We start from the raw sequence: 23,760 nt of genomic DNA on the forward strand, positions 1-23,760 counted from the left end.
GGTGCCGTGTGGATTGGGGTGCCTTGTGGACTGCGGTGCCGTGTGGACTGGGGTGCCGTGTGGATTGGGGTGCCGTGTGGACTGGGGTGCCGTGTGGACTGGGGTGCCGTGTGGATTGGGGTGCCGTGTGGATTGGGGTGCCGTGTGGACTGGGATGCCGTGTGGAATGGGGTGCCGTGTGGAATGGGGTACCGTGTGGATTGGGGTGCCGTGTGGATTGGGGTGCTGTGTGTCCTTGGCTGGAGCTTATTTCCAGCACATCGTGAGACAGCACCGTCTCCAGCAAACTCCCCACCCTTCTCTGTAGCGCCAGCTGGGGCACCCCTCCTAGGGGTGGGAGGCTTTTCCAGAATGAAGGTTGCATTTTCCACCCTGGGATACTTTGTTCCCTGGGCCCACCTTGCAGAGTCCTGCTCCATCCTTCGACCCCAACAGCAGGCTCTGCAAGCATCCTTTGAGCAGGCAAGGGGACTGGCAGGTCCCCCTGTCCTTCCCTGAGAAATGTGGCAATAAAAAGCAGTCTGGGGTGTGCCTTTCCTGTCTTACCTACTTTGGAAACTTGCAAGCATCTTAGAGCACTTTGAAAAGCCATCTAGTATCACCCTGTTTGCAAAAAGATGGATTTTAAAATTTAAAAATAATCCCATAGAAAGGAGGTAAACCATTTTGTCAATGTTTCTGAGCCAGCTTAAGCCATTGAAAGAGAAGATGTGGACGCCCTCCGACTTCTCGATACCCAGGCCCCTCTGCCACTCTGCCTTGGCTTTCATCTTTCCAGTCCTGGGGCTCCAAGGAGCTGCCATTCCCTGGATGACAGCTCTGCAGCTCAGCTTCTCCTGACCTTTAGGGAGCGAGGCGTGCAGGGCCCTGGGGATGAGCCCATGAGCATCTTCCACGTTCAACATTGAGCCCCGTGCCCTCACCGGCCCACAGCACCACGTTCGACATTGAGCCCCGCGCCCTCACCGGCCCACAGCGCCAGGTTCAGCATTGACCCCCGCACCCTCACCGGCCCACAGCGTGCAGGAGGCATGTGTGTTGGCCTTCAGGCTTGTGAAAAAGAGCTTTAGGTTTCTTACCAAATCTTCATCTACCTCTTCAAGTCCGATTAGGAGCAGGGTAATTGACCCTGGTTCTGCACTCTCTACTCCCGTCCACCTCATCACTCCAAACACCATGGAGAGCCATAACCCCAACATGCCACTGTCCCCCTCTTACCTCCCCACCTACTGTCACAACACCCACTGGCCACCCAGACCCGGGAGAGACCCAGCAGTCACCCTTCCTCCCTCAAGTTAGTTCTAGCCGCGGTATCCCCTGGTGGTGCTGGGGTTCACCCCACCATCTTTGCCATCACAGTTGGCCCCTGACCTGGCCCCCAGCTTCCAGGATTTCTCCTCTCGCCTTCCCTCCACAGCTGCCAGGGGGACCCATCCCAGTAGTTCTCTTAACTGGGATCCGTGGGACCCCGGGGTTCCTCAGAGGCTGCTGGGAGGGGTGTTGATTGGGAAGCCTCAGCAGGAGCATTAAGCTTCACCTGTTCCATGTGCTAGAGTTCCATGGGGAAGAGAAGCAGTATGGCATGGCCTACAAGAACAGCCAGGGACCAGGGTTCTGTTTCAGACGCAGAGCTGATGGTGCAGCTGTGTCCTTCAGTCTTGTGGCCTCTGAGGGCCGGCCAAGATTCTAACACCACACTTGCACCCTCCCTGCTGGGCCTGCCCATCTCCTGCCCGCGCCCCCAGCCCCTCCTCCCCAGCCTGCCCTCCGCAAGGGACAATGTGTCACCCTCTGTGGGATTTCAGGCTGTAACTGGCATTTGTATAGCATCTGGAAAGGGACATTCCAGATCACGATGAAGTGTGCCTGCTTCTCCCCCTTGCTCGCACAGCACTGGTCCCTGTGATTAAGTTCAGCCGACCCCCTCAACCCAGCCCATTCCCATCCAAGATTCTGGGCAGTAAACGCCTGTGGCTGGCTCAAGGTGGGACGTTACAACTCAGCTGGGAGGGAGACAGCGATGTAAAACTCAGGGTCACTAGGCAGGGCCGGGGGTCGCTCCGGTCAGAGAACTGGAATGAGAGTTTGCTTAGGCTGTGAAGACAGCAGCAGCCATCAGGGTAGCGAGCCCTGTGGGTGTCCCTGGCATCATTTCATTTAGTCCTAACGCTGGCCCTCTGGACGGGAAGGACTGTTCCCTGTGTGCTCAGGAGGAAGCTGAGGCTCGGAGTGGCTCCGGGTTTTATGGAGGGTCACACTGTCAGTGCCAGGGCCACAATTCTAGCCTAGTTCCAATATCCCCAACTCCTACCCACCAGCCCTGCTTTCAGTCAGTGTCTGGCCCTGGAGTCACACCTGCCAGGACTGGGTGAGACTCTAATGGCATCAGATGGAACAAAAGTAAAGCCCTGAGGTCTTGATTTCTAGAGGCTCTGCTCAATCAAGAAGGAATTATGAGGCAGACCGCCCAGTAGAATCCATGGTTGCACCCAGGGAGTGCCCTGCAAATATGGGACCCCGAGAGTACCCTCTGTCCTTCCTTGGCGGGAGTCATCCTCCTGCCAGCCCCCTTCCTTTATTCCTTGAAATCCATACTCACACATCTCAGCCAAAACCTGAGGTCACCTTCTGAGATTTAAGTATAGGGTAAGGTTTTCACAATTGGGGATAATCCCCAAGGAACCATTTCCCTTTTAGTTTCTTCTAAAGGCAGAGTAATTACAATGGACATCTCCATGGAGCTATCCCCTGGCACCATCACTGGTGCCTGGTCAGTCCAAGACTGACCAGCTCCTCTCTGCTGGCAAATCCCAGCTGCACGTCACTCAGAGCCAGTGGTCAGCAAACTGTGGCCCCCGGCCTGGTTGTGTAAATAAAGTTTTGTTGGCAGGCGGGCCATGCTCATTCATTTCTGTATTGTCTGTGGCTGCTTTTGTGCTGTCGTGCCGGCGTGTGGTAATTTCCACAGAGACCATATGCCCTGCAAACCTAAAATGCTTACCTGGCCCTTTGCAGCAGGGGGCCCCAGCCCCCAGGCAATGGACTGGTACCAGTCTGTGGCCTGTTAGGAACTGGGCCCACAGCTGGAGGTGCGCGGCGGGTGAGGGAACATTACTGTTTGAGCTCTGCCACCTGTCAGATCAGCGGCGGCATTAGATTCTCGTGGGAGTATGAACCCCATTGTGAACTGTGCATGTGAGGGATCTGGGTTGCACACTCCTTATGAGAATCTAATGCCTGATGATCTGAGGTGGAACAGTTTCATCCTGAAACCACCCCCTGCCAGTCTGTGGAAAAACTGTCTGTTTTCCATGAAACCGGTTCCCGGTGCCAAAAAAGTTGGGGACCACTGCTTTACAGAAAATGTGCAGAAAATGGGGGCCAATTCGTGCCCTTTTACGATTTTGAAGTTTTTATTATTGAAGAGATAGTTTACACATCAAATGCTGTTTTATTTGGGATCACATATTTAAGAAAGGCCCACTTTTCAGATGGTGAAGTGGTGTTATATGAATATTACCTGTAATCTACCGCTTCTGGCCTCAGAGGGCTGGAACCATGGTCTACAGCAGGTCTTCGGTAGGTGATTGGCTGAATGAGATGGGTGGGGTGGGGCTGCAGCGTGGGGAAGTCAACGCCACACAGAGAGGAAGTGCCCTACAGAAATTTAGTTTCCACATCCTCAGGTTAAAGGAAAGTCCTTGTGCAGCAGCTGCAGTCCCAGATGTGCCAACATCTGGCTCGGGGTACAGGTACACTAGAATTTTCTAGCTAATTGGATGTTGACACACGCTATATTTCAAGGACACTTGTTTCAGTAATATGTCAAGAAGAAGATGGAAAAGTCCGTCTAGAGATCTTTTTTTTTTTTTTTTTTTTTGGCACAATGCATCACTAGTTCACTACCTAGCACGTGAGAGAAGCTTTAGCAACTTCAGCGGTGGTTTCATCTACTCCACGGCATCAGTCACTTGCAGAAAGGAAACATACTTTTAATTAGGCAGCAGGAGCATCTTATTTTTGTCTACAGGAGGTCAGTCATTATGGATTCATGCATTTTGATGGCCTGTATAGTCTATCAACATGCAGAGATATACAAAATTCATCTAAAGATCGAAAGACTCTTTAATCACTCGCTAGGTGTTACTCTACATTAAACTTTCTGGTCGGCACATTCTCCTGTGGCTTTGGAATGTATTGACACATTGCGGTCTTTGAAGAAAACTGCATTGAGTATTAAAAGGCTAAGAAGGTTCCTTCCGATGCTTTCACAGTATTGGGTTAGGTTTTAAAATACTCCAAAATAATCATTGTTTTTGTCTTCCACTCAGAACAAGAACAGGTACTGTTTACAGAAGTCTAAACGATGATGGTCTCGATTCCACACTGCTAAGATCACTTTGTCTCAGGAGTCTGACCATGGCGGGCACAGGCATCAAACAAGTCTCCTTCTCTCTCTCTTTCTCGCTCTCAGCCCTCAAGTCTGGACGATAGAAGAGGCAGCCGCCCCCGGTCCATGGTGCGGTCCTTCACGATGCCTTCCTCATCCCGGCCGCTGTCTGTGGCCTCTGTCTCTTCCCTCTCATCGGACAGCACCCCTTCCAGGCCAGGCTCCGACGGGTGAGTCAAGCTCACAGCACGGCTGGGCTGAGCAGCGAGGGCTTGGGGGATCTGGAAGGAGCCACCCAGGGCCCTGGGTTTATTTCCTTACAATTGAGGATTTTGTGTCCATCAAAATTATCTTTGAAACTGGGACCCTCCGAGACTTTCTGACCAATATTACTTTGAGGTCTTGTGAGTTGTTGAGAAAAACATCCTCTCTTTGGGTACCACTTTAGGTAAGGGTTTCATCTAATTTAGAACCTCAGTGAGTGTTCAGTCCTCTTCAGCACGGCTTTGAACAGGCTCGTCCAACCCACGGCCCACATGCAGCCCAGGATGGCTTTGAATGTGGCCCAACACCAATCCATAAACTCCCTTAAAACAGTATGAGATTGTTTTTGTGACTTTTTATATATATATATATATAGCTCATCAGCTATTGTTAGTGTTAGTGTATTTCATGTGTGGCCCAAGACAATTCTTCTAAAGTGACTCAGGGAAGCCAAAAGATTGGACACCCCTGGGAAGAAGCAAGGTGCATTCCCTGCTGGCCAAGCACTTTGTACTTTTCATCTCCTGTTCACCTCCACGGTCATGCCCAGGCAGGAGCTGGTGTGGTCTGAGCATGACACAACCTGCACTGTCTACCCGTGACACCATTCTGCCAAGCCAACTGTCACAGAGTCAGGCTTTCATGATGGATGGCTGGGCCACCTTCTTTTTTTTTTCCTCCCTTCTTCATTTTTTTGGAGAGCAAATTTTTTGTTTATTTTTGTTTCTGGTGAGGTTTATTACCTTTTAAAGGGAAATGGTGTTTAAGTGAGTGCTTCTGAGAATGACCATCTGTCCCTACTTTTTAGGACACCTCTGGAAAATAAAAGGCATATTATCCTTTTTAAAAATTTTTTTTTGAGGCAGACTCTCACTCTGCCACCCAGGCTGGAGTGCAGTGGTGGAATCACAGCTCACTGCAGCCTCCACTTCCCAGGCTCAAGCGATCATAACCATTTTAAAGTGAACAGTTCGGTGGGATTCAGTAGGTTCACATTGCTGTGCAGCCATCACCACCGTCCACCTCCAGAACTCTTTAATCTTGCCAGACTGAAACTCTGTACCCACTTAACAATTCCCCACATTTTACCCCCCATACCGATTAAACACTAACTTCGCATTCTCCTTTCCCCCCACCCCTGACACCCTGACAATGTCTACTTTCTTTTTTTTTTTTTTGAGAGGAGTCCCCCTCTCCAGGCTGACTGCACTGGCACAATCTCGGCTCACAGCGACCTCCGCCTCCCAGGTTCAAGCAATTATTTTGCCTCAGCTTCCCAAGTAGCCTGGGACTACAGGCACCTGCCACCATGCCTGGCTAATTCTTTGTATTTTTAGTAGAGACGGGGTTTCACTGTGTTAGCCAGGATGGTCTCGATCTCCCGACCTCGTGATCTGCCCACCTCGGCCTCCCAAAGTGCTGGGATTACAGTTGTGAGTCACCACGCCCGGCCAATGTCCACTTTCTATCACTATGATTTTGACTATTCTAAGTACCCATGGGCCACCTTCTTTCTACAAGGCCACTTCGGAGATGCATTTTTGCTCTTGAGTACCCAATAGTTAACATTTATTGAGCACACACTGTGGCTCTTGCATTAGCTCAGATTATTGCAAAGAGAACTGCAATATTGGTAATTTTTTGTATTTATGAGTGGCAAGCATGTAAAGTTTGTTCTTCTACAAAAAGAAAAAAATGTTGCATGCAATTTCAACAACACAGAAGAACCTCTAATTGTTTTACTGCCGATTTGCACAGTTTGTGTGTCCAATCCCATTTGGTTTACAATCCATCACCCCATCAAACCCGCTGGCATCTGGCCCCTTCAACACACAGACACAAACTTCCAGAGACCCCCAAGGGTCGGCTTAACTCTGACTGCCCTTTGTTGCCAACGAATGATGTGCCCGATGGATAATTGCAAACTATCCCCACATTTTTTCTTAACAGTAATTTTTATCAGCATCTGATATTTATAAGGCCAAGTCCATATGGAAATTCTCAATTTAGAGGTATTTAAATCATGTGTGCTTGTCACTTACAGCAAGATTGCTAAAGAAATTTAATTCAACTTCTCCCCGAGAAAATCCCCAAGCTAGTTAGGGAAAGGTTTTTATATTTCTAGGAACATAGGGGTTAGGGTGGAAATTGATGGGGAGGTTTTAGATAAAAGAGCAGTGAATTGCACATGTGAACTCGGGCTGCCAGCTCTTCCCCAGAAGGCATTTGTTTAACCTTTAACTGGAAGGCATCTTTATTACAGTCCAGATTTGTGTTCATTCTTGGGGTTACCACCCTTTGCTAGCTAACTAATGTGGAGAAAATGAGGCTTTGGTCTCAAATGTCACAGGTTATGTGCAGAATAAAGTTCATCCTGTAGGCAGTTGCTTCTCATAATGTGAAAATTTAGAACTCCACCTGCCTTTCTCTGGGTTCTTTGTATAAGCATTAGGATTTCACAACCAGGGTCTTCTCCCTGAGCTAAACAGCATCTACTAATCCTTTTCTTACCTACATTATCTCAAGTTCTGCTAAACCTAGAATAAAATCATGAAATGTTTGGTTGTTGCTTATAATAGATATAATATTTCACACCTAATGGTTATGGATGTATCATAGATCCAGTGCGAAAAGTCCAGATGTCCCCAAATGCCTTAATGATCTAAGTCAATACTGGTATATTTTATCAATCATTTTTTATTTTTTAAACATTTCATTATAGAAGAATTTCAAAGCTGAGTCCAGTGGCTCATGCCTAAAATCCCAGCACTTTGGGAGGCTGAGGCAGGTGGATTGCTTGAGCCCTGGAGTTGAAGACCAGCCTGGGCAATGTAACAAAACCCCATCTCTACAAAAAATATAAAAATTAGCTGGGTGTGGTGGTGCATGCCTGTAGTCTCAGCTCCTTGGGAGGCTGAGGTGGGAGGATCACCTGAGCCTGGGGAGGTTGAGGCTGTAGTGAGCCGTGATTGCACCCTGCATTTCAGCCTGGGCAACAGAGTGAGACTCTGTCTCAGAAAAAAAGAAAAATTTCCGATATATACAAAGTGGGCTGAATAGTATAATGAGGCCCCCATGCCCCACAGCCAGTCTTGACAATTATTGGGTTTTAACTAATCTTTTTTTTTCAGTCTGTATCAATCATATTTTCCAGCAGATCTCCAATATCAATCATTTTATCTATAGCTATTTCAATATGAATTTCTAAAAGGTATGAACTCTTTTTTAAAACCATAACTAGGTTATATTATATAAACTATAGTAATATAGTTTATTTCACACCAAAAATATTGACAGGAATTCCATATTATTATAATAATATATTAGTGTTAATTTTCCATTGTCATGTCTTTTTTTTAGTTTGTTTAAAGCAAAATCCAAAGAAGGTCCCCACCTTGCACCTCGCACTTGGTGGATATTATCTCTTTAGGTCTCTTTCAGTCCCCTTTTCTCCCTTGTAATTTATCTGTGGGAAATCCTAGGTTGCATATCCTGTCGTGGTCCCCACCATCAGGACTTTGCTGATAGCGTGCCCTATCGCATTGTTTAATTCGTGTCTCGATTCTCCATATTCCCTGCATATTGGTAATTGAATCTAGCGATTTGATCAGATTCAGATTTGATTTAGGGATGACTTCATAGGTACTTGTATGTTCTTCCATTCAGAGGCACATCATATCCTGTTATCTGTCTTATGGAGACGTTAACAGCTATTGATGAAGTGCTTAGATTTAATACCATTACTGTTTACATAGTGTATATTCCTGCAGCACATCCTACTGCACAGCCACATTAGATGGGAGAAGCAAAGAGTAGGTGGTGCTTCTTGCTCTGGGCAGTCTGCATCTTCAGCGGATTTCAGCGCAGTTTTGCAAATGATCCTTCCCTTCCTGGTTCAGTTGACTCCCCACTATGGGACACACAACCTGGAAATCAACAGTGAGCACATCAATGGGGAGTAAGATTGTTGCAATGGCCATCCAGTGAGCACATCAATGGGGAGCAAGATTGTTGCAGTGGCCTTCCAGTGAGCACATCATTGGGGAGCAAGATTGTTGCAATGGCTGTCTTTTTTTTTTTTTTTTTTTTTTTTTTGAGACAGGATCTGACTCTGTGACTCAGGCTCTGCAATGGCACAATCTCGGTTCACTGCAATTTCTGCCTCCCAGGCTCAAGCCATCCTACCACCTCAGCCTCCTGAGTAGGTGGAGCTATAGGTGCACACCCCCATGGCTGGCTAACTTTTGTATGTTTTGTAGAGACAGGATCTCGTCATGTTGGTCAGGCTGGTCTCGAACTCCTGAGCTCAAATGATCCACCCGCCTCAGCCTCCCCAAGTGCTGGGATTACAGGCATGAGCCACCGCATCCGGCCCTGCAATGGCCTTCTTAATGAGAACAGTGGCTTTCTTCCAAGTGTCCCATGCAGAAATACGTGTAAGAGAAACTAGAGCTAGGATGAAAATATGACTGGCTGGCTAAATTTTCTTCTCTTGAAATCATGCTCCCCTTGAAAAAGCCAATTTCTTCTCCAGGCAGTCAAGGAAGTCAGGTTTGGAAGTTGCTGTGAGGACTCAGAGCTCCAAAGAGCAGGTTATATTTTGAAAATGTAAGATCCTAGTAACAGCCCTGCCTTCCATGTGAGTTATGCTATATGGTTTTTCAGGCCGGCCCATGCCTTCATCCGTTCAACCGCCTCTCCTGACTCCTCTTCACAGCAGGAGCTTCTAGGGATGAGACTCCAGTCTTAGAATTGGATCAATTTCTTCCACCTCCTGATAAGACTTCTAGGACCAGAAACAGGATGGACATGCCAGTCTTGTGTTGGAGTGACAAATCACAATCGTGTGTGGATGTGCGTGCACACTAACCTTTTGGTACATGCCTTAGAAACTAGCCTAAGATTCATTTACTCCATGGCGTAACCACGAAGGTGTTTTGACAGCAGCTGTGGGGTAGACAGAAGGATGGTGGTGTCTTCATACCCTTTTATAAGTGAAACAGCTGCCAGAGGTTGTGAGGACATCAAGAGTCACCCACAAGTGGCAGAGCTAGAATGCAGGTCTTCTGTCTCCAGCTCAGTTGCCAGCTGGAAACCTCAGGGCATCTCCAAGCACCTGTGAGCTGGCCCTGGCTTGCTTCTGACCAAGCCATGCAAAGTGCTTTCACCTGGAAACAACCGTCTATCTGTAATCATAGAGCCTTGGTCAGGATTAAGGTAGCAGATGTTTCTTTGCATTGATGTCCATTTTTCCCCATTAAAAAATACACAGAATATTTCTATATAAATCTCTAAAAGACAAGGGTTCCCCTTTTGAAATATACCCTAAATACCATCCTCCCATCGTAAATGAACAATTCCTTAATGTCATCATCAAATATCCGGTCAGATTTCACATTTGCCCTGTCGTGCTAAGTGTTCTATCTTTTTCACAGTTGTCCGTGTTGGGATTGAAACACAGTCCTTGCATCTGGTGACTGTGTATCTGAAGTCGCCCTTGGCCTCCCTTTTAAATCATTGCTTTCCTTGTAAATGTCTTCGATGGATTGTGAGTGACTTTACACGTGTCTGTGGGGTGGAAAGCAATTGCTCTCCTATTAAGACATCATTGACCTTTCCTTTAGGTTTGCTCTGGAGCCTCTCCTGCCAAAGAAAATGCACTCCAGGTCCCAGGACAAGCTGGACAAGGATGACCTGGAGAAGGAGAAGAAGGACAAGAAGAAGGAAAAAAGGAACAGCAAACATCAAGAGATATTTGAGAAAGAATTTAAACCCACCGACATTTCCGTGCAGCAGTCGGAGGCTGTGATCCTTTCGGAAACGGTAACCTGACAGGGTATCTTCCCTCGCTCTGTGGTAGCTTCAGGGACCTACCTTTGCCCCACCTGTAGCCAACAGGGCTGACAGTGGGCTCTGACTGCACTTGTTATAAATTAGCAACTCAAAAACCTGGGGTCCTCCTTCCCTAACCTGGAATGTCCCAAGGCAATAGGACAGCCGAGCCGCAGAGCTGGGCTTAGCATTCGTGCAGCTTCCGCAGGGCCTGGGGCAGGGCCGCTCTGCTGCTAGGCTCTGCCGCGCTGGCTCTGTTGGACTTGTTTCCTACACATGTCCTAACATCCCAGAAGATGAGCAGGAGTCCTTTTGTTGTCAGGAAACAGTCCTGCGTGTCAGATACTGCCTTCTCCTCGCCCCTTGTTGACTGGAACTCTAAGCTAGTTATAGCCCAAGTGTGAAAATCAGCGGAACTAGAATCCAAAGACCTCTTCCCACCAGGCCCCAGCAGCTGCACCTGCTCCTGGGGTACCTGCTCTGTCTCATCTGCTCCACCTTTCCGTCTCCTGGCCGTCTTTCACAAGGACTTACAGGGACTTCACGTGGCCCGTGTTGCTGAACCGACCTTAAACACAGGTCCTAGTGAGTCTCGTTCGTTCCACAGTTGTGAGCGTGTGAGGGTGGTGAAACCGAGGAGCCGGCTCTCATCCTGGGGCTGGGCCTGAGAGCTGATCCTCCCAGAAGTACACCACATTGGGAGTCTGTGTTCATCTGTTTTGTGTTACTGTCAAGGAATAACTGAGCCTGCATCATTTATGAAGAAAAGAGGTTGATCTGGCTCATGGTTCTGCAGACTGTATGAGCATGGCACTAGCATCTGCTTGGCTTCTGGTGAGGCCTCAGGAGGCTTTTATTCTTGGCTGAAGGCAGGGGAGGGGAGCAGACATGTCACATGGTGAGAAAGAGAGTATGGGCAGGGGGTCGTGTTCCAGGCTTTTTTAAATAACTAGGTCTCACGTGAACTGATAGAATGAGAACCAACTCATTACCCCTATTACTGCAAGGACAGCACCAAGCCCTTCATGAGAGGTCAGCTCCCATGACCCAGACACCTCCCACTGGCCGCACCCCCAACATTTCAACATGAGATTTGGAGGAGACAAGCTGTAGCAGAGTGTGACTGCAAAGATGAGGCACAGCCCACTTCCATAGCGAACTTGATTCTGAAAGTGCTAGCTGTAGTTGGAAACAAAAATAAAGAAGGGGTTCTCGTGGACTGTCAGTTTCAAAGGCGAAGTCAGGATTGGAGCTGCCCTCCCTGGAAATGGATGGGTGTTTGCTTGTCTCAGTCCTGGGCAGCCAGCGGGCTATGATTAGAGGGTTAGACGTACTGCACTGCTTGTTTATAACTTAAAACCCAGAAAGTTGGTTTTATCTATACTTCATGCCACTCAGAAAGCAGTCACATGCTACCTGGCTATCTAGAGGTGGAAGGCAAACCCCCCAGCCATGACTTGACGTCCAGCAGGCCAGCGCTGCTCTGCGGCCTGTGGCTGCATTGGGGCTGGAGAATTCCCGTGAGGGTGGCCGAGATGTCAGGCCTCGGGGGGCACTGGCTGGAGGCTGGCCCGAAGCACCCAGACGCTCAGCCTCCAGCAGATTGAGGGGGTCCTGACCACACAGCGTGCTCTGTCTGCTATTCTCGGAAGTTGGGATGCCCACCACCCCAGAGGTTGGCTGAAGTCTCCTTCTCTCAAGCCCCAGGTAGATTTCTCAAGTCTCAAAACATCGTAGCTGGGTAGGGGAATGAACAGAAGCATTTTTGAATATTACTTAGTGCCAGACACTATGCAAGTCTTTCATACATTTTAATTTAAGCTCCGTTTTAAGATGCTAAATTGGAGGCCTCAGAGAAGTTGTGCCAAGTGGCAGGATTGATCACAGCTGACTTGTGTGAAAAGTCCAAAGACACAAGCACACACGTGACAGGCACAGAGCCAGCACAGTGCATTTTCTGTCCCTGCCTGTGGTGGCCCAAGCATCCTTCTAGGATCCTTGCAAACAGCAGGGCTAGGGGCAGCACCACAAGGGCTGCTTCCCCACGGTTGTCCGCAGCACCCTCAGCAAATCCGCAGGAACTCAGCAGGGTCAGAGCACAGAACATTGGTGGCGCTTCTCAGCATCTGGCCCAGTGTCAGCTTGAGCCTTCCAGCACCAGGAGGCGAGGCATCCGAACCTCCCACTGGGGACAGGCTTCCTATTCTTGGTCCAGCCCAGCAACCTGTCTGTCTACACAGAGGCCACCTCCTCCAGGGGACGGGTGCCGGCAAGGTCTGTGAGGACAGTCAGACACCTGAAGTTTCCCAGCAGGCGACTGCGTGCCTGTGACCAGCCATGCTGCAGGGGAGGTGGGGAGGAGGTTCACAGGAGCAGAAGTAGCAACCCATTCCCTGGGGACAACACCAGCCACCCTCCCCACCCCCCCACCCCCGCTTACCCCTACTGTAGTGTCCTCCTTGCCCTTCCCCCATGCTGGCCTCCCCTGCACCCCAGCTTCTGCCAAGGTTTTCCCTCCTCACCCCTGGGGCTGGGTTTGGTTTCCTACTTGATTTGCATCATCAACAATTTCCTGACCTTTAGCTGAGCCTCTCCAGCCAGAGCCTCCAGGCTGCAATTTGCATCACAGCAGGCCAGCCTCCTCACCTCTCTGAATCAGAATGTGCCCGCCCTGGGATGCAGGGAAGCCAGGAGAAGCACCTTAGCAGATCCCAAATCTCTCTTGCCAGCACATTCGCCTTCAGAGGGCCCAGCACTTCACCCAGCCTTTCCCGACTTCCCACCGCAGTTCTGCTGCCTGGAACAAGGCCATTTCTTCAGAGGAGGTGCAGCTCCTGGGCACTTGGCTCCCCTGACAGCACAGTATAGTTCTGGAAATAGACCTGTTGGCCTGGCTCTGTCACTCATTTGCCAGAGGGCCTGAATCTTCCTCCCAAGCCTGGTTCCCATTTCCTCCTTCCAGCCTCAGTAACCCCCAGACTGGCCCTGGCTCTGCTGACTCCTCCTGGGGCAGACATTGAAGCCTACCTGCTCTGTTGCTCACCCAAACCAGCACAGCCCATCCGCCAGGCCCCCAGACCTAGCACCAAGCCGGAGCTGCCCACTCACCTGCCTGCCCTTCCTTGGGGGAGAACCTTGACCCTTCCTTTTTGGCTGGGTTAATAAGTTTTCTAATTACTCCTGCCTCAGAGTATTCTGTCACTGCTCCTGTTCCCCAAAGCCTGATGAGCAACCTGTAAGAAATACATACATACAACTTACTGATGGAACAAACAGGGAAAGGGCTTCTGTGGGGGAAAGTCAAGTGCCTCCAAAAGCCAGAGATGAGCAGGAAAAAATGCATTGAAAAGGAGAGAAAAAGAATCCCTGCCCGGTAATGACCTAGGATGTGAGAAGCAGCAAAGGAAAGGAATAGCAAAAATCCTTCAGCCAGTTCCTAGACTTTCAGGTACACACCAAAGAGACCAAAGCATGCTGAGTACACCTGGGAATAATTCTGCCACGGAACACGTGTCCATGTCCAAACTTCCCTTTTTCATAAGGTCACGTGTCCTATTGGATTAGGACCTGTTACTGGGAAGTGTGCAGGTCCTTGATTCTTAGTCTTAGAGGACAGAATTCAGCCAAGAGACCAATTAGTAAAGTAGGGAAATTAGTAAAGTAGGTAAAGCAGGCTTATTAAGGAAATAAAAGTAGCGTAGACTCCAGGAGAGGAGCAGGCTGACCCTGTGGAGAGCAGCCCCTGGGAGTTCTGTGTTGTGGTTTTTATACTGGACTGATTTAAGCTCCCACCTCTGTCTTAAGCCTCTCCCTTTGTCTTCGTGTATTTTCCCAGCTGTCTTAAGTCTCCACCTTTTCCCTGCCTAGTTCCCGCCCAGGTTTGTGGGACTTTCCCTTGCTGCTAGTTGATGTGCACACTCGGGCTCAGTGATCAATAGGAATCCTACCTAATGGCAGCATTGCTCATTACCACCACCCCAAGAAGGTCGTATTGCGGTCAAATCTGTACATACTGTGCGAGTGTGTCTCTTAGGAATTAACCCCTTGCCCTGTTTCCCTCCTGATCAGCATGTAGCCAGCTACATTGTAACAGGTTAGCTGCAGAGGGAGCAATTACTGGGTGTCTTATGGGGTGTTTCAGGGCGCTCCCTCCTGCCTAGGTATTCCCCTTCCCTCTGCTCACACCTAGCATGTGTGTTTCGTGGGGGTCTCTGGGGCATGAGATTTTCCAGAGTTTCCTCCCCCGTCTACCTTTCCTGTTCATGTCTTACAATCTGCCCACTAACAGGCCACACCTCAGCTTAATCATTTGCAAAGACCCTATTTCCAGTTAAGGTCATATTCTAAGGTAATGGGGGTCAGGACTTCAACATAGGAATTTAGGTGAAAATGCAGCTCGGCCCATAACAGACCCTGTGCTCTTTCTCTCCTTTCAATGTAGATAAGTCCTCTGCGGCCCCAGAGACCGAAGAGCCAGGTGATCAACGTCATTGGAAGCGAAAGGCGCTTCTCAGTGTCCCCCTCGTCACCGTCCTGCCAGCAAACACCTCCTCCGGTTACACCAAGGGCCAAGCTCAGCTTCAGCATGCAGTCAAGTAAGTAGAAGAGTCCGCACATACGTATCGTGCTATAGCTCTGTGACTTCCCCTGGCTGAAGGCTCTGAGGTTAGAAGCGCTTCCTGCCTCCCTTTGCAGCAGAGGGTGGGAGTTCAGATAAACACCTGGCTTCCTGGGAGTGTCCCTTGGAACAGGCTGTAGAGTCTGGACTTTTGCAAATCAGGCCAAAACTCAGAGCCCAGGTCTCCAGCACTGGAGGGGCAGAAAGTGCAGGGTTTGTCCCAAGGTCCATGTGGAGGGGACCTGTGAGGCACGTGGAACTGCCCCACTTCCTATCCCAGGACAGAGAGCTGCAGGAGGCCGTGGGCCTGCTTGTGTCTAGGACTGTGCACTGGAGAAGCACCTCCAGGCAGTTGGCAACAGCTAAGGGGCACAGCTTATTTTTCTAGTTTTGACCAATGTTTAAATTACCCTAGAAGTTGCCACAAAACTAGTGGCTCCAAACTGCAGAAATCTGTTCTCTGAAGGTTTTGGAGGCCAGAACTCTGAAATCAAGGAGGTACCAAGTTGGTTCCCTCTGGTGGCTCCAAGGGAGAGCCTGTCCCAGGCTTCCCTCCAGCTTCTGGTGGCTCCCAGCAGTCCCTAGCCCTCCTTGGCTGTGGCCACATCACTCCCCTCTCTGCGCCTGTCTTCACGTGGCCTCCTTCTCCGTGTCCTCTCCTCTTAGAAGGACGGCAGTCATTGGATACAGGGTCCACTGCAAATCCAGGATGATCTCACCTTGAGATCCTTCGCTGATGACATCTGCAAAGACCCTAAATCCAAATAAGACACATTCTGAGGTTCTGGGTGGCCCTAAGAGGTCTGCATTTTGGAAAGACTCTACTCAACTTACTCTAAGTGGTAGACAGCTTTTCACCACTGGATTCAGAGCCAGCAGAGAGGAGAAATCTTGGCAGGGAGAAGGTGCTGGGGGTGAGGATGGCAGCAGAACTGGGGAGCCCACTCTGCTTCCTTCCTGTGGCACAGAGAGGGGTCCCAGGCAGGAGAGCTCCATGCCCTGTGGCGAGGGTATTGCAAGGCAGTGAGTGATTGTCCTCTGCTCCTGATTTTCCTCTTGCTGAAAGGGGAGCAGTCATGATTTTGGAGACTGTCAGTGGGTGGGGAGGCTGGCTCCAGGAGTGGATGCGTGAGTTTAATTGAGTAGGCGGAGAGCTTTCTGGGCACTGGATATGTCTTTGGAGGGTGCATCTTCACATCCTTACACTATTACTACATGATCTTTCTAAAAATGTGTTTAAAATCTATTTTAATACTGCAAACAGGCACCATCACTGCTGCTGCAGAAAACAATTTAGTGGTTCCTCCAAAGTTCAATGTAGAATAAACATAATATGAACCGGCAGTCCTGCTCCTAGGCCTGTACTCCAAAGAATTGAAGGCAGGGACTCAAACAGATACTTAATATTCGTAGCAGTATTTTTCACAAGAGCCAGTAAGCAAACACAGGCCAAATGTCCATCAACTGATGGCCAGATTAACAAAATGTACATCCAAAGAAATGTCCGTGCAATAGAATATTACCCAGCCGTAGAAAGGAGTGAAGGTCTGACACGTGCTGCAGCACGGACGAACCTCAGAACCATGATGCCAAGTGAAATAGATCAGTCGCAAAGGGACAAATATTGTATGACTCCACCTAAATGAAAGATCTAAGGCAAGTTCACAGAGACAGAAAGGCGTGGCTCAGGCCTGTAATCGCAGCACTTTGGGAGTCCAAGGCGGGTGGATCAGCTAAGGTCAGGAGTTCCAGACCAGCCAGTCAACATGGTAAAACCCCGTCTCTACTGAAAATACAAAAATTAGCTGGGTGTGTTGGTGTGTACCTATATTCCCAGCTAATCAGGAGGCTGCGGCAGGAGAATCACTTGAACCTGGGAGGTGGAGGTTGCAGTGATCTGAGATCGCACCACTGCACTCCAGCCTGGGCAACACAGCGAGACTCCATCTCAAAAAAAAAGGGAAAAAAAAGAGAGTAGAGTAGAGGATACTAGGAGCTGGAGGAAAGTTACTGTTTAATGATTACAGAATTCCATTTGGGGCGATGGAAATGTTTCAGAAATACATCATGGTGATGGTTGTCCACCATGGCCGACGTGATTAATGCCACCAAATTGTCCCCTAAAAGATGGCTAAAATGGCAAATTTTATATCATATATATCTTACCACAATAATAGCAAACAAATAGGCAGCAATCATGAAGACAGTCACCCACCGAAGGCTTATTTCCCTCAGCCCCATGGCAGAGCTGCCCTCTAAGCTGACACTGTGCCCTTCCTAGGATGCATCTTCCTAAAAAAGGATTTTTCATGAGACGGATCCTAGTGGAAAACTCCAAAAGAGACTCATCAGTAAAAATGTCAATTTTTCTCTCCTTAATATAAAAGAAAACAAATTATTTTTAAGAGTCTCAACAAGGGTTGAGAAAATATCCTGTCTTAATGATTATTCCTCCTTTTGAAAACAACTATTTTTTCCAGTTTACTTTAAAAATCAATTGTACTTCCCCTTGGCTTATTTAAAGCAACAGCCACAGTGACTGCTACAGCTAATAAGTTCATTTCATGCGACTGTGGATTTTTCTATGGAAAGAGATTGGACGCTGGGTGGCTGGTCACCATGTTAGACTTTGCTTAGCAAATCTCTCCAGGTGATAACTGCAGGGGTGACTGTAGAGGCCTGGCTGGGCTTTGAAAGCAGTAGCAGCAGCAGCGGAGACAGTCCTGTGGCACCCAGCTGTTTAACTTCCACCAAGGCAGGGGGCCCGAGGGAGGGGGCCCGAGGCAGGACAGAAGAGGCCGTGGTGAACGTCACCCTTTCTACAGTGGCTGTATGCCTTGCTTCATGCTCCGGTTTTAGTTGTCATGTGATACTTGCTATTCTCTTTCTAGAACATTGCCACTGGGAGAGGGTCCCACCCTTTGTGTTCACCCCCTCCCTGCCCTCATCTGCTCTGTTGACAAGCGTGCCTGCCTGTCTGGGAGGGAACAGGGAACCCTGAGCAGTTAGGATCCATGGGGAAGTCGGGCCGATTTTAAATAAATCCCGGTTTTCCAGGCTTGGAGCTGAATGGCATGACGGGGGCGGACGTGGCCGACGTCCCACCCCCTCTGCCTCTCAAAGGCAGCGTGGCAGATTACGGGAATTTGATGGAAAACCAGGACTTGCTGGGCTCGCCAACACCTCCACCTCCACCTCCACACCAGAGGGTAAGTCAGCAATCTGAAACATCGGCTTTCATTACTTCACCTCCACAAAGTAGGACGAGTCCCTCATTCCAGATATTAGCAGGTTTACTTTGGACTAGTGAGCACGTGAGGAAAACCATGTATGATGGGCCGGGTTTGATTTTGCAAAAGGTATCAAAGCAGTAAGGACTCTGGTGAGTAAGACCTGTGGCTCTGTGTCATTATCAATAACTGCATCAAAAAGCACATTTTGATATCATGCCTCAGAAAGAGGAAGAGGAAGAGGATAGACATTCCAAGATTGTCATCGGTTATCACCACGGAGATCATTCCACTGGAAATGCAATTCTAATGAAATTTTGATTTTTGAGAAGTAGCTTTTCTATCAAGAGGTCTGACTTTTTAAAGAGGTTGGCCAGTATCACCCTGTATGGCAGGCACCTGTTGTACACCTGCTTGGCCCTGGAGAAGCTCATCTCCAAACATTCTCATCTCCAAACGTTCCTCCAGGCAGCCTCACTTGGTGCTGGGAGCTCCTGGGTGTTGACAGGCTCTCACCTTACAGAGACTGCAGAGGACAGCCAGGTTTGGCTCCTGGGCACAGTCACCGTCACTGTGCCCCCACCCCTGAGCGCCCTCCCCAGTGCTAGTTCGGGGGTGCTAGCCTGGCTTCCTCTGGCAGCACTGGCCTTTGTAAGCCTAAGCAACCCGCTGGAACCCTTCTTTGGTGTGAGTCCCTGAAGCTGGTACCTCCCAGCAACCGTTTTAGTCATTCTTCCCACCCGACGTACCTGTTGCCGAACAGCCCCTGGGCCTGCCTGCCCGTGCAATGTTAGTCGGAGTCATAAAAAGCCATTGAAACAAGCATCTCAGTTACCAGTTGACGGTTCTAGAAACATTCTTTTCAGATCTACCCCGTTCCTCTCCTGGTTCTCAAGGATGCTGTCGGGCATCACTCAGCCCTGCGGGTCCCAGCCCCATCCTCTCGTGTGGGGCCCAGGCGTGTGCGGAGGGCAGCATGAGTGGGATGGAGGCGGGCCAGTGACTGACTCAGCTGCGGCGGGAACTTCTGCTTCCAGGCTCAGCCCTCCCCGGGCCATGTTATTCACAGCCTTTGACAATTAAATTAGTGTGGTCTGAAGAGTAAAATATCCCTCTTCATATCTGGACTGCTGGCCATATTTTTTTGCTATCCAGCCTCAGTAATTATATGGCTGCAAAACTCCTGTAGAACGTTGAAAACAGGAGACTGTTGGGTGGCTCTGTTTTTTTCATCATGGTGAGACATGGGTTTGTTTTTTTTTTTCTTTAATAAACACTATAAATCCCACATGCTGTTTCTTTTCCTTTTTTTTATGGAGACTTGTTCCCGGCGTGTTCCACAAGATCATTACATCCCTTATGAGAGGAGTGGAAGAGAGAGGGTGTTTGTGTACATCATATGTATTTCATCATTCCCTTTGGATCAGAAAACTAACAAGCAGTCATCTTTAATATCAAAGAGGCAGATTGCGCTTCCGAGACCCAAGTGCCATTTAAACAGGCTCCCTCTCCCTAGAGACGCCTTGATGAGGAACCGGTCCTGGAGGAGGCACCAGGTTCCCCTGTGAAGAGCGCTTTCTGGCAGGCTGGGATGGCTTGTTGCACCGCAGAAATGGAAGCCTGACCTTTCCCGGTCATTTCTAACTACTGTGAGAGCAAAACGAGGTTCGGGGGGTCTAGCAAGAATACTGGGTTGCTTGGAGTATTGTTTCCCTAACAGCTACGTTAATTGGTCACGTTTTTGTCTCTTTATTTTACTGGAAAGGCAGGAATGTTCCCCCTAGTCTCCCTACACTAGTAAACTGAAAATTCTAAACTTAAGAATTACAGCCACTTCCTCGTCTTGTTACACATCAACTCTGGGGTAACATTTTATTGTCTCAATTTCTTGGATACACCATTGTGGGTTACCGCTGCTACATATGGTTGATTAAGTAAGGGATAACATGGATTAGCTCTGTCTCAATTTATAAAGGGGGTGTGAATTCAATTAGATTGATGACCCAAGTGTCTTCCGTCTTTGTTTCTTGTTAATTTACTTGCAGCCTGAGCGCATGCTCAGGTGACATGCTGCTGGTTAGTATGTCATCATTAGGCGGAAGCGGCTGCATTTCCTGGGGTGCCTCCCTTTGCACAGGCCCTGAAAGCTGTTCTGGGATAATGATCATCCGTCTGCCATGATGGGGGTGTGATCAATATCCTCCTGTCACTCTCATTGATCAGCCTCAGGCTTGTGGGCAACTCTGTCTCTAGTTGTTGCCACTAAGCTGTCATTTCTTTCCAAACAGCTCTTCCCGTCAGTAATCTGAGCTATCATTTTGCTTGTTGGTGGTAAGCTTTTGACATGCCCATATTTGGCACAGAGGTCATCTGCAGTGCTGTGTTGGTATCAGGCTGTGTTAGTCTGGTCCTTACCTGCTCCTCATTGGCCTATCAGTATGGCTTTCACATGTAAACAAGCAGTTTCATCAGACCTCAAAAGAGATGGCTCTTTTAACGGTTCTAACCAGCCTTAAAAAGACTTGTTGTTTGACCTTCCTTAATATAAGGTCATATACTCATAGGATGTCTTTAACGGTTTTACTTTCCCACGTGTATTCTCCTCTCTCTGTTAAGCACTCGGTCATTTTTGTATTTACTTGTCTGTGAATCAGGAGGAAATCTGGGCGATGAGTGAGAGACTCGACTACGTCACTGTCTATCCTTGAAAACCTCTTTTCTCACATTCAGCTAAATGCAAACCCACACTGAGAGGCTGTTAAAAATCCACCCTTACCCTTAAGTTAGATGATAGTGTTCTGTGCGTTCAGTCTGCTTCCTCTGCCTGTGGCATGCTCGCACCTACCCTGGTCTGTTCACTTCTTCATTCATTTCTTTGTTTACTCACCTGTTCATTTCTTCATTTATCCACTGACTCATGTATTCGCTCATTCATGTATTCACTCATTCATCCATTTTCCTATTTGATCGACCCATATTTCTAGAGCGTCTCCTGCACATCAGGTGTGTGTGATGGGCATGACGGTCCTAAAAGCAATAGGGTGCAGCTGCCCTCAGTCGTAACACTCCAGCCAGGCCCATCAGCAGGGGGTTTGCTATTATCTTCACATTGGAAATTAATGTTATTTTTTGTGAATCTCAAGTGACCTATGCCCATGAGCTGAAGCCAGCCAACCAGCCACCTGTTTCTGTGAATAGTTTTCTTGGAACACAGCCACACCCCTTTCTGTACACACCGTCAATGCCCGCTTTTCGGCCACACCAGCGGTGTTCAGTGGCTGCAACAGAGACCGTGTGGCCTGCCGAAAAGCTGGAAATATTTACTATCTAGCCCTTTCCAGGAAAAGCTTGCTAACCTTTGCCCGAAGCTCAGAAAGCAAAAGAAGTTCTCTCATCTCACCCCTGGAGAGTGCCTCTAAGGACTTGTTTATCCCTTAGACAGTAGATGGATAACTTGGTCGATAGCATCTAAATTTAAAAAGGCCACGCAAAGGGCAATGGTACCTCTCAGGGACCGAGCAGATGGTAGGAGAGTGCTCAGAGGCGTCAGAAAGGCCCAGGCCCAGGCCCATAGCAGCCCAGTCTTGAGCCTAGCAGACCTGGCAGCCCCGAGTCAGACAGTATGGAGCCCAACTCACGTGGAGAGGATGGTTCTGGCTGAGAGGCTGTGCCAGGTCAGACCCCACCTGGAGACGGCTTCTTTTCCGTCAGGACATCAGTAATGTAACGTCTTCCCCATCCTCATGTTTTCTAGCATCTGCCACCTCCACTGCCCAGCAAAACTCCGCCTCCTCCCCCTCCAAAGACAACTCGCAAGCAGACATCGGTGGACTCCGGGATCGTGCAGTGACGTCGCAAGGCTGTCTGGAAAGAGTGCGCTGCCCCTCCCCCATCTCCATGTCCTCTCCTTCCGTGTCCCCTGAGTCTGCTGTTTACCTCATTGGGCCTGCGATGTTAACATTTCGTGCAATTGCTTTTCCATCAGAGGAGTTCAGTTCTCACCATGGAGTGAGTGGCCTTTAGTGTCATGGAGCAAGGTGGGTCAGGGAGGTGGGTATGGGCCCGGGATGTGCCATTGTGGTTATCAGAGTTGGGGGCCTCTGAGAGAATCTGAGTCTTGCCCAAACATTCTCTCTTTTTGTGCCAAATGACTTGCATTTGCAAAGAGCTCAGTTGCCCTGAGCTCAGCCAAGTAGGAGAGGCTAGGCCTTCACTCTTGGGAAGCAGTGTAGTGACGATGTACAGGAATCCTCCTCACTGCCATGGGATGTTTTATCCAGCCCCTCCTTGTTCCGGCTGGTGGTGTGACTTCGTTGGTTGAGGTGTGTCTCCCGCCTGCATCAGACAATGAAGTTCAGCCCCTCCAGGGAAGCTCCTGATTTCCCCTGGCATAATTTAAAATAGGATATTTCTCAGCTACTGAACAGTTACTAATTTATGGGGTGGAAACAGCATTAAAAATACTGAATCAAATGGAAAAACAAGTGCATAGAGGAAGGTAAATTTTCGTTCTTTTCTGAAAAAGAATGTGTGTACCACAAGAGCTGGTTTTAATTGGGGGAACGGTTTTTGTCCTCATTCTGTACAGAAATTTGTATATATGACGGTTCTTAGAACTTGTTTTAATTTTTGTGGTCCTTCTGTTTATTATAATAGGCGTCCACAAATGATTCTCCATATGTGTTCTTAATTTTTAACTGCCGCAAGTGTTAAACAAACACACACACACACACACACACACACACTAAATTTTTTTTTCAGAACTCCAAAGTCCTGAAAATTTTGGTGGACAATGATTTTTAAAAAACTAACTTTGTATAACCTAATATTTGTATTCTCTCATCTATATTTTTTTATTCACTATAATCATGATACTCTTCTAATAGACTCAAAAGTTAATCATTGACAATGAAAAATAAAATGTTATTTTAAAACACTCATGGTGTCTGACATATTATGTTTGTATCCTTGATTGTAAAATACAGACGCTGCTGTTTCTATTCTGCTTTGTTAAAGTGCTTGGTGACACACATTAGTATATGTACCTCTTCCTCAAACGTTGTTTTTAATATGTCTGATCTGGAGCCCGGATGGGAAGTGCCCATGTCCCGTGCATGGCTGTATGTCCTGATAGACAGGAGCTGAGCCGAGCCCCAGCTGAGTGCTTCCCCATCACCAAACCCACAGGGCTCTCGGGCTGCAGATCGCGTGGGTCTCTTTTCAGCTGCTAATTTAAGAGAGGGCTTTGGTTAGTGGGTGTGTGATTTAGCTGTAGAGGCCTGGACATGGAGAGCTTTCTCCAGGGCCTACCTGGCTGGATCTGGAGTGGCAGGAAACAAGGAAGGCAGAAGGTCCTCTTCTCAATGGACAGGGCTCTCACCTCTGCTCCTGCCAGACATGTGGAAGCCATAAGGGCTGGAAGCCAT

General features: G+C 48.6%; 1 protein-coding gene across 2 annotated transcripts in view; it reads left to right on the forward strand.

Moving 5' to 3' along the window:
• Window positions 1-23,270, forward strand: part of DOCK1 (dedicator of cytokinesis 1) — a 555,400-nt gene extending 532,130 nt beyond the window's left edge. For both annotated transcript variants that reach the window (XM_005566736.4, XM_005566737.4), the window contains exons 48-52: window positions 4,475-4,620; window positions 10,279-10,477; window positions 14,928-15,081; window positions 18,162-18,313; window positions 22,089-23,270. In XM_005566736.4, the coding sequence (XP_005566793.1) occupies window positions 4,475-4,620; window positions 10,279-10,477; window positions 14,928-15,081; window positions 18,162-18,313; window positions 22,089-22,184 (747 nt within the window). In that variant the 3' untranslated portion in view covers window positions 22,185-23,270. The remainder of the gene's footprint in view (window positions 1-4,474; window positions 4,621-10,278; window positions 10,478-14,927; window positions 15,082-18,161; window positions 18,314-22,088) is intronic.
• Window positions 23,271-23,760: the final 490 nt, after the last annotated feature.

Source organism: Macaca fascicularis, chromosome 9, assembly GCF_037993035.2.
Source record: "Macaca fascicularis isolate 582-1 chromosome 9, T2T-MFA8v1.1".
Classification (NCBI taxonomy): domain Eukaryota; kingdom Metazoa; phylum Chordata; class Mammalia; order Primates; family Cercopithecidae; genus Macaca; species Macaca fascicularis.